General features: G+C 31.0%; 1 protein-coding gene across 1 annotated transcript in view; it reads left to right on the top strand.

The window, feature by feature from the left end:
- Window positions 1-12,664, top strand: part of LOC111045727 (propionyl-CoA carboxylase alpha chain, mitochondrial) — a 205,471-nt gene that overhangs the window by 81,685 nt on the left and 111,122 nt on the right. The window contains exons 5-6 of the mRNA XM_039423810.1: window positions 10,479-10,614; window positions 11,539-11,641. Coding sequence (XP_039279744.1) covers window positions 10,479-10,614; window positions 11,539-11,641 — 239 coding nt within the window. The remainder of the gene's footprint in view (window positions 1-10,478; window positions 10,615-11,538; window positions 11,642-12,664) is intronic.

Genomic DNA, 12,664 nt, shown 5'->3' with positions numbered 1-12,664 from the left:
CTTTCGCGCCATTTATTCAGACTGAACTCGATTTGAGGTTATGTATTGAAGTTTGCGCCGTTTCTGTTGTGAATGGAATAATATTCTTCTCTTGTCCTCGTCTGTCAGCTGATTGTTGTCTGCAGAGTGGAAGTGATATTGTGTTTTGTGATGTTGTGATTGTGTCAAAATGTCCAAAAAGATTATTCAAGCAGTGATCAAATTTTGAATTGCTTTGAAGGTAAGTCAGTTATAGAATTATAACTTGTACTTGAATTATTATAATTACTTGTACTATTTAGCTTGCTTCTTGTTCAATTATTTCCTTATGAGATTTAGTAATGCTTTAAGGTTATCAACATTTTGAAACGAAATCAAGAATAAGACACATCAAAAGTAGAAATTAAAAGTAAACCGCATCACTACTCACAGAGTGTACCTATGTAATTGAGTGATTCGAAATAAATAAATGTAACAAAAAATTAAATCGCAAATGTAATTCCTTCATTTCTATCACTACTTACAAGCTCAACTAAATCTGCACAAGAATCTTATTCTATTAGGATATATACTGTAAATATATACCTGAATAGAATAATTGGTAAGAAGCTCATTGGCAATGAAATTCTCAATTGTGTAAATAAATATTTAGATCATAAAAGTCAAGTTAGTCCTAAAATCATTCCTCTTCAGCCATGTAATTTAATATAAATAACTCTGTTAATAGGTCGAAAGTTAGGAATTGATATGCAAACGATATCAATCCTGGGCCTGGGACTAATGATAAATTAACAGCTAATGAAGCTTTTCTAAACACTACATTTTTGAATGTCCAGGATATATCAAACAAATTAAAATATATTTGTGTATTATAACTATATGTTATAACCCTCTTATGTTATAACTATAATGCTAAGATAATTATTACTGTTTGTGAACACTGGTTAACAAACGATGACTGTAGCTATCTTACAATACCTGGCTATGAACTTGGGTCCTTCTATGGAAGAAAAAATTCCATTCATGGTGGAGCAGCAATTTTTCTAATTAATGGATTGGAATTCAAAGAATTAAGCATAGTAAAGGAACTTTCTATAGGAATAGTTTGTGAAGCTGCTGCAATTGAACTTCCAAATGAGAAAATAATTGTTTTGTCATTGTACAGACCCTATAATAATGATGTTAGTTTTTTTAACAACTCTCTATCCTGTCTTAATGATATATTATGTGTCATTTATAAATGTAACTATAACTTAATATTATGTGCTGATTTCAATGTCAACTTTAATGTAAATGATAATTTTAATAGAGATCTTTGCAATTTGTTTGAATGTTTTGGTATCCATATTTCTACAAATGAAATCACTAGACCAGGCACACTGAATGATGGCCACTGTATTGATAATGTTGTGACTGATATTCATGATAGCAGACATGTGACCCGAGTTATCAATACACATCTACTGTCAGATCATCATGCCCTACTATTTAAATCTATAATAAATGTGAAAAATGACTCTCAAAGTTTTTCTAGTGTAAACAAAAAGCTAGTTGGGTTAGTTAATGATCAGAACACTTATTTATTTGTTAGGCTAATATTAGTATCATACACTGGAGTGTGGTGTATTTGCTTAATGATGCTAATGATAAGTTTAAGAAGTTTTTTGATTTGTATATGTCAGCTGTTAATGCTGCTTATCCTCTTAGAGGTTTCAAAGTTAGTAAGCCTAAGCTGGATGATGGATGGTATACTGCTGATTTAATGAAACTCAAACATAGTTGTGATGAATATTATAGCTCACTGAATTTTTTAAGACTAATCAGTTTAGAGATAAATATAAAAGCTGTAAGAAAGAGTATAGAATTGCTATTAAGAATGCAAAAATGAATTATTTCAACAACAAAATAGAGCACTCAAAAAATAAAACTCAAGCTGCATGGAAGGTAGTTAAAATTCTTACAAATGTCAACAATGAAGCTATTGATTTTTTTTTTTTTTTGAGATTACGTCCTAAAGACTCCAGTCATGGAGAGTATAAGACAAGACATGTTATTACATAATAATTCCAACACTAAGTAGTTCAACCTAGTTTAGGTTTGAAAGGAAATCTTGTACACTATAAAAAGCTCTATCAACTAAATATTTTTTCATTTGTTTTTTGAAAATCTTCAAATCATCATTACTTTTCAAGATTTGAGGTAGCTTGTTATAAAATTTCCTACCAATATAATCTGGTTTTTGTTCAAATAACCTACTATTGTGACCCATTATATGATAATCTGCTCTGTTTCGCGTATTATACTCATGAACATCTGAATTCTGGATCACACCACTCGTTTTCACATGCATTACAACTTCATATACATACAAGATGGCACAGTTAATAGACCAAGCTTTTTAAATAAAGGCCTACAAGAGTCTAACCTATTCACTTTCTCTATACATCTGAGTGCCTTCTTTTGAATCTTAAACACTCTGTCCATATTTTGTTGAGATGAATTACCCCATACTAAAATAGCATACCTAATATGAGATAGAATAAGTCCATGGTAAGCAGTTAACAGTAGTTTTTTATCATTCAGCCTAGCAAGCTGCCTCACATGATGATAACAACGCTGATTCATTTAACAACTTTTTCATTGAAAAAGTTGAGGAAATTAGTGAAAATGTGCCAGTTAGTGAACATCTCACCTCTCACTACATCAATAAGTGCAATAGGCCTAATGTATCATTTTTTCCAACCTGTTACTGCAGATTATGTGTACCAGAAAATAAGTAGTCTTAACAACATAATTTGTAATATAGAAGGCACTGATGAAGCAGGATTTCACTTTGCTGATGATTTTGGTCTCAAAGTTAGTTGTAAATCCGAAGCAGGTGTAAAAAATTGTCTAGTTGATAGCTCTCTACTCCTTAATGATTGTTGTGCTAGTAATTATTATGTTCACCTATAATAGAAATTCAAACAATGAAGTAGGGACTGAACCTTTAAAATTTCTAGGTATTGTTCTTGATCCCAAACTTAATTGGCAACCACATATGCAGAGTTAATTAGTGAAAAAAATAGCAAAGGTACTCTACTTGCTGAGAAGGTTAAAGTTAACTGTAGATATTAATATATTATTAAATGTGTATTTCTCTCAAATACAAAGTTTACTGTCCTATGGTATACTATTATGGGGCTCTAGTACTCATGTCTCAAAAATATTTATACTCCAAAAGAAAGCAATTAGATTGATTTGTAATGTTGATATGAGGACCCACTGTAAACCTTTTTTCACAAAATTGGGAATATTAACTGTCTATTCTTTGTATGTATTATTTAGTGTTAGTTAAGTAATCTGGATTTTTTAAAATTAAATAGTGACTGTCATGGATATGAAACCAGAAATAGGAATAATATCAGAGTTCAATAGTTCAGGTTCACAACTTCACAAAAAAATCTTCTGTACACATCTGTTAAACTGTACAATTCATTACCACTAGAAATTAAGGCACTGCCTCTTACATTCTTCAAAAGGAAATTGAAAACTGTACTGAAAGCTGAAAGTTTTTAAGATAACATCCAAGAATTTCATGTAATTGACTGGACCAAATATTTGTAGGCTAATATTATTTGTATATATTAATTGTATTATGTAATATCTAGTACCTATTTTTGACATTTATCAATGCATTGTTAACAATGTCTATGATAATATAGATTCTTATTCTTATTCTTCCAAGAATGTGAACAAAAAAAGGCTTGCTCATTTTTGAAAGTGGATTTCATATTTATTTTTTGTTTGTATTCTAGTTTCCTACATCTTTGTGAGTAATGAGAGAATTGAACAAATACTTTCTGCATTAATTAAATTTATTAATTATAATAAATTAACTTATTACACATGGATGAGTGGATGAATAACCCCCATAATAATTTGAAATTAAAAATGGTTTTTGAATTTCAGTATTTTTTTTAATTCTACAATTTATTCCTGTTTATTATTTCATTTATTTTATAATAGTTCCTGTTATATTCAATATAAACAATTTTCATAGATAGAGAATAGCTGCTACAGTATCTTATATTCACTTTCTAGAAAACCACATGAAAATACATGTGAAACAATTGTGGAAAATGCACATTGTAGTGGGTTCTAGCACATACAATATTATTAGATTACAAACTCTACCTCTTCTTTGGTTCTAACCTTCTTATTGTGGCGAACTTTTTTTGAAAATTGCAACTTTGAATGCTTTATTGAAAAACGATGATACGTATCAAAAAAGTATTTTAGCTGTTGTTTTTCTTCCAAAGACTACATTAAAATAATGTGTCATCTAGTGTGATGATCTTTTTCTTCGAGAAATATTAGTTTAATTGAAATAGATGGAAACAGTTGATTAATCAAACTTGAAAAGCTAATTATACATTGAAACAAATCCTGAAACAAGAAATCTAGCTTATTGGAAGAATAGCTTCCAAAATTACTAATGAAGCTAACAATGAAAATCAATGAAAAAAATTCCAATGTCACTTCAAAAATCATAAATTGAATCTATGAAGTGCATCAACAAATCAACTGCATTCAGCCTATCAGCTTGGAAAATTATGTATTATCATAAATTCAATCGAAAGAAAATACTGTAACCATGCCTATTGGAAGAATCCTTACAGACATCGCGAGGAATGGAGAACCAAAAATTTAAATTCTATCAGCCAGTTGTATAAAAGAAAATCAAACCATGAGATGACGTCTTTAATTGAGCCACTACAGCCACTTCCCTGTTCAGCTCTGTATGATGACGTCATCTTATGTTAATTAAATTACATTTTCTTTTGTGCAACTTGCCGTTTGTGTTGGAACTTGGAATTATGACATCCCTATTGTCTGTAAAGGTAGATCGGAATTTTCTCTTTTATTATATTCGGAACCTACAAGTTATGTATGGTAGCCATTGAGCTTATTAATTTTTTTTGTCCAAAAAGATGTGGGGTCCCAAATTTGAGAATAATTTTCAATATCATTTATCTTATCAATTCGAGTGATAGCTCATTTTACTCTAGAACATGGTATGCCATAGTGGAGTAGGTCAATTTCCACACAGAAAAAACTAAACAAGTAGAATAGAGGACACATTATAAAATTTTTTTGTAACTAACTAGGTTTTGTATGTAATTTATCTAATATGTTGCGTAATTGATCTTGTAGTTTTGTTTTTTTTTTTGGGAAATACACATTCATTCAATTATTTGTTCATTTTACTCAGCTGTTCAAGGTGGGTTCAATGCATATCGGTTACCTGATTGAACCTTACCTAACCCTAACGCATGCCTTCGCCACGACCAACCTCACCAGACATGTGTATTTTAATGAAATGATTATAAACTCAACTTTTTGGAATGGGATTGCTCCAAAAATACTTCAACAGTGTAATAAATAAGTCAACAGTGCAATTCATTAAAATATACATAGCCTATCTGGTGAGGTTAGAGGTACTAGTGAGGTTTTGTCAGGCAACCGAAATATGCATTGAAACCGCCTTGAAGAGCTGAGTAAAATGAGCTATCACTCAATATGAAAGGACAAATATTAAGAATTCTCTAATTTGGAGAAAAAGAAGAACAAGATGACAAAGAAGGAGAAGCAGAAGAAAAAGAAAAGTTGGGAAAAAAGTAGGTGTTATCCAATGTACCTACAAGGTACTGGTATACAAAATACAAGGTATACAGAATACAAGGTACTGGCCACGAAAAGATGCGCGTTGACAAATCCAAACCAGCTGGTCGGTGTGATGTCATTGGTGCTCTAAAAGTATATTCTTCCTATCTTTTCAATGTTAAATTAAGCAACTTTGTAAGTCTTTTTCTCAAAAAGTACATAACTTTCCAGTACCATCGACATCCCCTACGATTAATACAAGAATTTATCTTAATTTTTTTTAGAAATTCAATACTTTTGGACGGCTGGATCTTTCAGAATGATCGATTTTGTAAGAGCCTGCTCATCGAATAACTGTTGCTCTCTTATTGAAAATTAACATGCTTTCCCTGGCTCTTTTGTAATTCAATTACTCAATGCTGATCAATTTGATAAAGCGATCATTGAATAAGGAATTAAAAACGTGGAAACATTAATTAGAGTATAATATTATTTCTCTCAACATCCTTCATATCTTGTCTGTATATTACATAGAATCAGTAGAACATCTTGCCGGTTCAACATCTTTAATCCTTCAGGAGTGCACTCTTAATTCAGGAAAAAAATGATATACACATATACACATACTTTAACCAGGTGATAGTTGTGTGTTACGGTCACATACAATATTTATATTTTTTCTTGAGCAGCTTTGTAAGTCTTTTTCTAAAAAGTATATAACTTTCAAGTCCCATCGACATCTCCTACGATTTATACAATATTTATCTTCAATTTTTTTTAGAAATTCATCACCTTTGAACTCCTAGATCTTCCAGAATTCTCAATAATGTAAGGGCATACCGGTTTGGAGATAGAGAACTCTCATTTGTTACTACGAGAAGGGATACTCGTAGAATGAATGAATAGATTTTATTTGACAACATTTGAAAAGATGAATGGCTTCAAAGGTTTTCTACTGGAGGTTTTCTATTCAAAGTTTTAATACCCCAACAATTATAAAGTTGAAAAAAGGTACTGAATGTAGCCTATTTCTCCTAGTAATACTTCGAGTGATAATATAGACCTATACTTCTTCAATCACTGTTTTTATCAGCATAATAATTAGGCTTGGGTTGAATACTTTATAGTTATTTCGAGCTTTCTCGTTATTTATTACGTTGTACATATTCGAGCTGTTTCCTTTGTTCATTGTGATATTCTTCTGCAAACTCAACCAATATCTATCCTTTCAAAATTGATTCTAATACCAATCTCAATGCAGAAGACATATAAAGGAAAAGCTAATATTAATTAGATAAAAGTAAAATCAAGAGCGGTTGCAGAGAATAAAGGTTGTTAGTGCAGGGCATTCCATCAGTGATTTGAAAGGAGAATGTGGATGATCAATGGATGAAGATGATAAGCGCACCACTTTCCTCCCTTATGATATTATATTATGATATTTGATGATTTCGTTTGTTATTACCAATCAATTGGATTGATCAACAATTAAATTCCAATTTAATTTTCGATAAAGAACTTTATTGGTTTCAAAATTATTCACACTCAGTGACCAAGGCACAATCTAGTAACATAATTTTTATCACATATACATCACTCACACTCTATGTGGTAGAAAGCCCCAATATATGGAACAAAAGGAAGTATGGGGTGATAGTATAACACTCACATTCATGAATGCATTATAAACTGAATAATTTGCTATTTGAAAAAATATCTTAAAATATGCCCAACTATATTATCTTTCCGGTATAGGAAAATAATGTGGAGATTGAAAATAATTGGAATTTACCACGCACATTATCCTGTTTTAAGTTTATGAGAGTTCAATTTCTAGAATTGAAATGCCCTCCGAGTTGATTAAAGAGATTTTCATCCTTTCTATTCTTTCAAACAGGAATTCAACCGATCACTTGCCTTATAGAATTATCAAGTTTATTAGAAGGAATATATTGTAGGATACTTATAGTATGAATTCATATTCATACGCATACTTTTCAATGTATGATTCATTTTCATTAAATTCATTATTATTGAATCATGAAGAGTTGATTTTCCCTTTCACAAATAAATAAAGAATGAGAGTTCTACAATAAGTACCAATTGAGAATTCCTCTTACAAATAATCAAATTAGAAATATGTGTTTCAGAATACGAGATCAAGTATTCAATACAATTATTGAGAATTCCTCACGCGCAATCCATGCTTTAATATAATATTCGCCCTTATATTTTTTGTTATAGTTTTCAATTAGAAAGATTCAACCAGAAAACTATTTCCTCATCAATTTATTTACTTTTTGAGAAAAAGACTTACAAAGCTGCTAAATTTAACATTGGAAATATAGGAAGAATAGATATTTAGAGTACCAATGATGTCACACTGATCATCCGACTCTGATCATTAAAAGATCGAGATGCACGTGGCCAGTACCTTGTATTCCAAGTAAGTTGGTGTTATCTACAGCTTCCACTTTTATAGATAGATAAAATGAATGCATATTGTTTGAACTTGCCGGTTCAAGTTCAACTACCCAATAGTGTTGTTACGCGGGAAAAGTTATCCAATTCAGTTCCTTGGCGGGCGACAGCTGAACGAAGCGCGACTTTTGAAAATTTCTGCCTAGCGTCACAACTCTCATAATAATTATGTTTTTTCGGCTTAGGAAGGTGAAGGAGTCATGGGAAAATTCTACAAAAAGTCGTGAACGTTTTTTTCATATATTTGAGATTCTTCTAAATTTTTAAATCAATCTGTCCAAATTTTACAAGGTTATAAGCATTTTCAAATGTGATGCTGGTTAAGAATAAAAATAGAGTAATATCCGTATTCCCTACCAGACATTCAGCTGAACTTTGAGTTCTCATTTTATTCTATGGAAAAATGAATGCATTTTTAGCATTTCTGAGCTTGGAATCATATTTTTCAAATGTTTCTTCATATCTTTATCCAATCAGGTACAATTTATATAATATACAGTGATGCAGTAATTAAGATTTCTATTACATAAATACATACATTACATATATAAATTAATAAATATATACATTATATAAATTACATACTTGAGTATATTCTTACCATTGAACAGACCAACACGAATTGTAGAGATTTAAACAAAAGACCCACCTTGTGTTAAGGAATGAACCTACACTTCTATGGATGAATACTTCGTATACAAATAAATTAATATCAGATAATTTGATAATATTCTAGAGATTGGAGTTAGACTCACTAATATTCTATAAGGAATAATTGTCATACTTGGAAGATGTTGGAGTACATTGCTCATTATAATGTAAATGTAGTAACAGTTTGTTTTAATGATTCCAGTAGTCCTTCATTATTGTACTTTCTTGTGTATGTCACTGCAATAAACTGAATTTATTGATACACAAAATAATTCTAAAATCAATATAACAATAGGCAGTGTTCGGTAAAGATGGTATTGTGATTAAAATTCATTCAAAGACCTGGCATGCTGCCCAAAAGTCTTCATTCAGTTTTAACAATCGAAACCTTGATATTATTCCAGCAAATAAGTTTGAATTTCACAACCATTCCCCAATTTTATTCAGATGTTCATACCTTGAGATTAGTGTGGTTAATTTCTGATGAGAAAGTCAAAACATTTTTTTTAATTTCCAATGATTGATAGATACCCAAAAGTCAAATTCTTTTATATTAACAGCCCATTTTTTATATTCTCAAGAGAAGGGATGTTTAAAACCTTTATGGTCGCTCACACCATTAGCATCCACCGACCTTGCCACCCACTGAAGCTTGCAGCTCCTGAACACATGCCTTGTATCCCCAAAAATTCCCTAATGTAATGCTTTTTGTCTGTCATCTTGAACTTGAAAAATTTCATTTCGTGAAAACTGTACTTGTAGTGCTCAATTGATTGATGAAAAAACAAAAGGAACTGTAATTTCGAACAATTCATAATTGCAATCATATTGAACACATACTGACATTATACACACCTATAATTTGCCTAGAACAATAATTTAAAATCTATTCCAGTACATGGATTGCCGTGGAGTAATATTAAGTTACCCAAGCACAAGCCTAAGAGCTTATGTGGGCATCACCCTCAGTATTATTAGTAGTGAATTTAAATGATCCTTTTTTCAATTTCTAATATTCTTTGTCTACATTTTTTCTTGTGTATTATTATTTGTGATAAGCAACAACTGAAATCCCATTGTTTTATTATACTCAATGCCACATATTGCTACACAATACAATTAAGTGAACTATTATCAATGAATCAATAAATTATTTTCTATTTAAGATTTACAACTACCTAGTTTTCTTTTCATATAATTTGAATTAAAAATTAGTATATCTTGATTTGTATATTAGATCACTGATTAATTATTTAATTAATCAATTAAATATTCTTTATCAATATATTATTTCTATGTTTTTTCTTGAAAAATGTAATGAATAACTTGACTCCTCCAATCAAACCTTCTTTAGAAGTTTTTGTAGTATTATTATTTCGTTTGTTGTATAATTTTGAAATTTTCCATTGAAAAGGAATTTTTTAATCATTTGTCATTCTTGCTATTCTTCATGTTTTTGTTTGTGAGATTTCTTCTCATAAGTGTATCTTTCATTTTTGTTTGTTAAATTTTCTTTAATAAACTCCCTTTTTCTGGGGGTACCAGAACGAAGGAAAAAGGAAAAGGAAAGGATCATCTCATTTCGACACATGCACTATTATCATATTTGTTCTTGTTCTCTATAAGTATTGAGTCATCAGAGTAAATCACTATAAATTAGTATGGTATTGTTATAGTTTTTTAGGAAATAGAATATTTATTGTAAAAATGGCTGTTTGAAGGATTTGATGGAGTGGTGTCAGATGAGGAGCATTGCTTGGAGATAGCGCGCAACATTGGCTATCCGGTTATGATCAAAGCATCTGCTGGTGGAGGGGGCAAAGGAATGCGTATCGCCCGCAATGACAATGAAGCCAGGTCTGTCAATTTTTATCAACAATAATTGTTGAATTATAAATTAAGCTAAGATGTATCAGAATATTAGAAAAATATAATCGTAATTGAAATTCCGTTATTGATGATTTTCTATGAATTGTGTATTACTGAATCAATAACGAATAAAGTTGTTGATATGCAATGTGTAAATAGCAACTTGATGAAAAGTTTCCAAGTTATTGTTTAAACGAGTTGTGGTTGTTATTGGATTTGTAGAGTTATACATAATAAAGCCTTGCGCACACTGGTGTGTATCGGGTGCAGGGTGCAGGACGCATTGCGGGAACTCGATTAGCTCGATTATTGTCGTGTTCGAATTGTCCAAATTAACGGTTATTCCGCGCCGGGCACACGATTCGGACCGGTGTGCACTAGGAATCAATCATTTATTTTAATAGAAAATGGGTTTTCTGACTTTGAAACTGAAGTTTGCTTTATCTATGGTAGATTATCATAATTTTTGGTATTTTATTGTCACACTTCTTTTTGAGTTCAGTTTATTGAATAGAATCTGTATCAGGTATTATTAATATATAATATGGTTCACGATGATAATGGTATTATCATACATATTATTATTATTATTTATTAATCGTTTAGTCACTCTGGTGACTTGAATTTGTGGCAGTTTGAAACTCGTAATATGAGCCATGGTTTTTTGGGATAGCAAGGAAGATGGAGAGCTCACAAAAGATGACACTGAAAAGCAGTTAAAGAGTAGTAGAAGATTTTTTATTGTTTCAATTATCACTGTGGTGTTTCCCCATCATATTTTATTATTCTAAATAATATGAGAATCAACAAGAGGAACTTAAATTGCAAATGAATTGAATATTTTCTATAGATAATTTTATTTTATTTAATATTGCTTGATGAACGTTAACAAATTCTCAACAATTTTTGTAGAGAAGGTTTTCGATTATCAACGAGTGAAGCAGCTTCTAGCTTCGGCGACGACAGAATGCTAGTGGAAAAGTTCATTGACTCTCCACGCCACATTGAGATTCAGGTGATTAATTTTCAATTTTCATTGTTATATTTTCTTCAAATCGTATATCTTATCCTTATTTATCCATTTGCAATATTACGACGGAAACAACAGGGTAATAGCCCAAATAACCTTTCTTAACATAAAAATAAGTCTCAGATAATAATTCATAAGAAAAACAAGTAATTACTGAAACTAATACTTGGTAAACCACTTAGAAAACATTTTTCAATAAAGATAAAGTGAAATGATGGTGAGAATGAATATGAAGTGATGATGGAGAGGTGATATCAATAAAGATAATAAGAGAGCAGGGCAAAGCTGCTTGCCCTGCTCACTGCGATAGAGTTTTATTTGAATAAAGAATGAGAAAATGAGGATGATAATGATAAGTGCCAGTGTAAATAAGGGATGCAGTAAGAATACACTAAATTTGATAGCACAAAATAAAAGCAAACTGAGTTGAAAAAGTGATATTTTTGACCGAGCGAAGTGAGGTCTAAGATTCAAGTCGACGGTTTGGCATTTCTCTTAATGTTTATATGTTGCGCATTTACGGCGAAACGCGGTAATATATTTTCATGAAATTTGATAGGTATGCTCCTTTTTAAATTGCGCGTCGACGTAGCCTATATACAAGGTTTTTGGAAATTTTGCATTTCAAGGATAATATAAAAGGAAAAAGGAGCCTCCTTCATCATACGCCAATATTAGATTAAAAATCAGACTATAGAATTATTCATCATAAATCAGCTGTTTAGTAGACTATAATACTACCCGTTCAAAAACATCGAACATCTTGAAAATGTATCTTTCCATCAACGTTGTAGACAGTTAGTTGCAGCCAGACCTGATAACAGCGCTCACACACACATTCCGGGACGACACGTCACGGTACGATAGGACAGAAAGCTTCATGTTTATTTAGGATTTTTTCTAGACATTTTAAATTGATAAATTATTTATTAATTTTTGAGAAAACATAACAACAGGTCAATGTAACTTACTGAGCGCGAGGTCTAATGTTCACAGAACTACTAGTTA

This window comes from Nilaparvata lugens, chromosome 3, assembly GCF_014356525.2.
Source record: "Nilaparvata lugens isolate BPH chromosome 3, ASM1435652v1, whole genome shotgun sequence".
Taxonomy (NCBI): Eukaryota; Metazoa; Arthropoda; class Insecta; order Hemiptera; family Delphacidae; genus Nilaparvata; species Nilaparvata lugens.
This window is presented reverse-complemented; position numbering and strand designations above follow the sequence as displayed.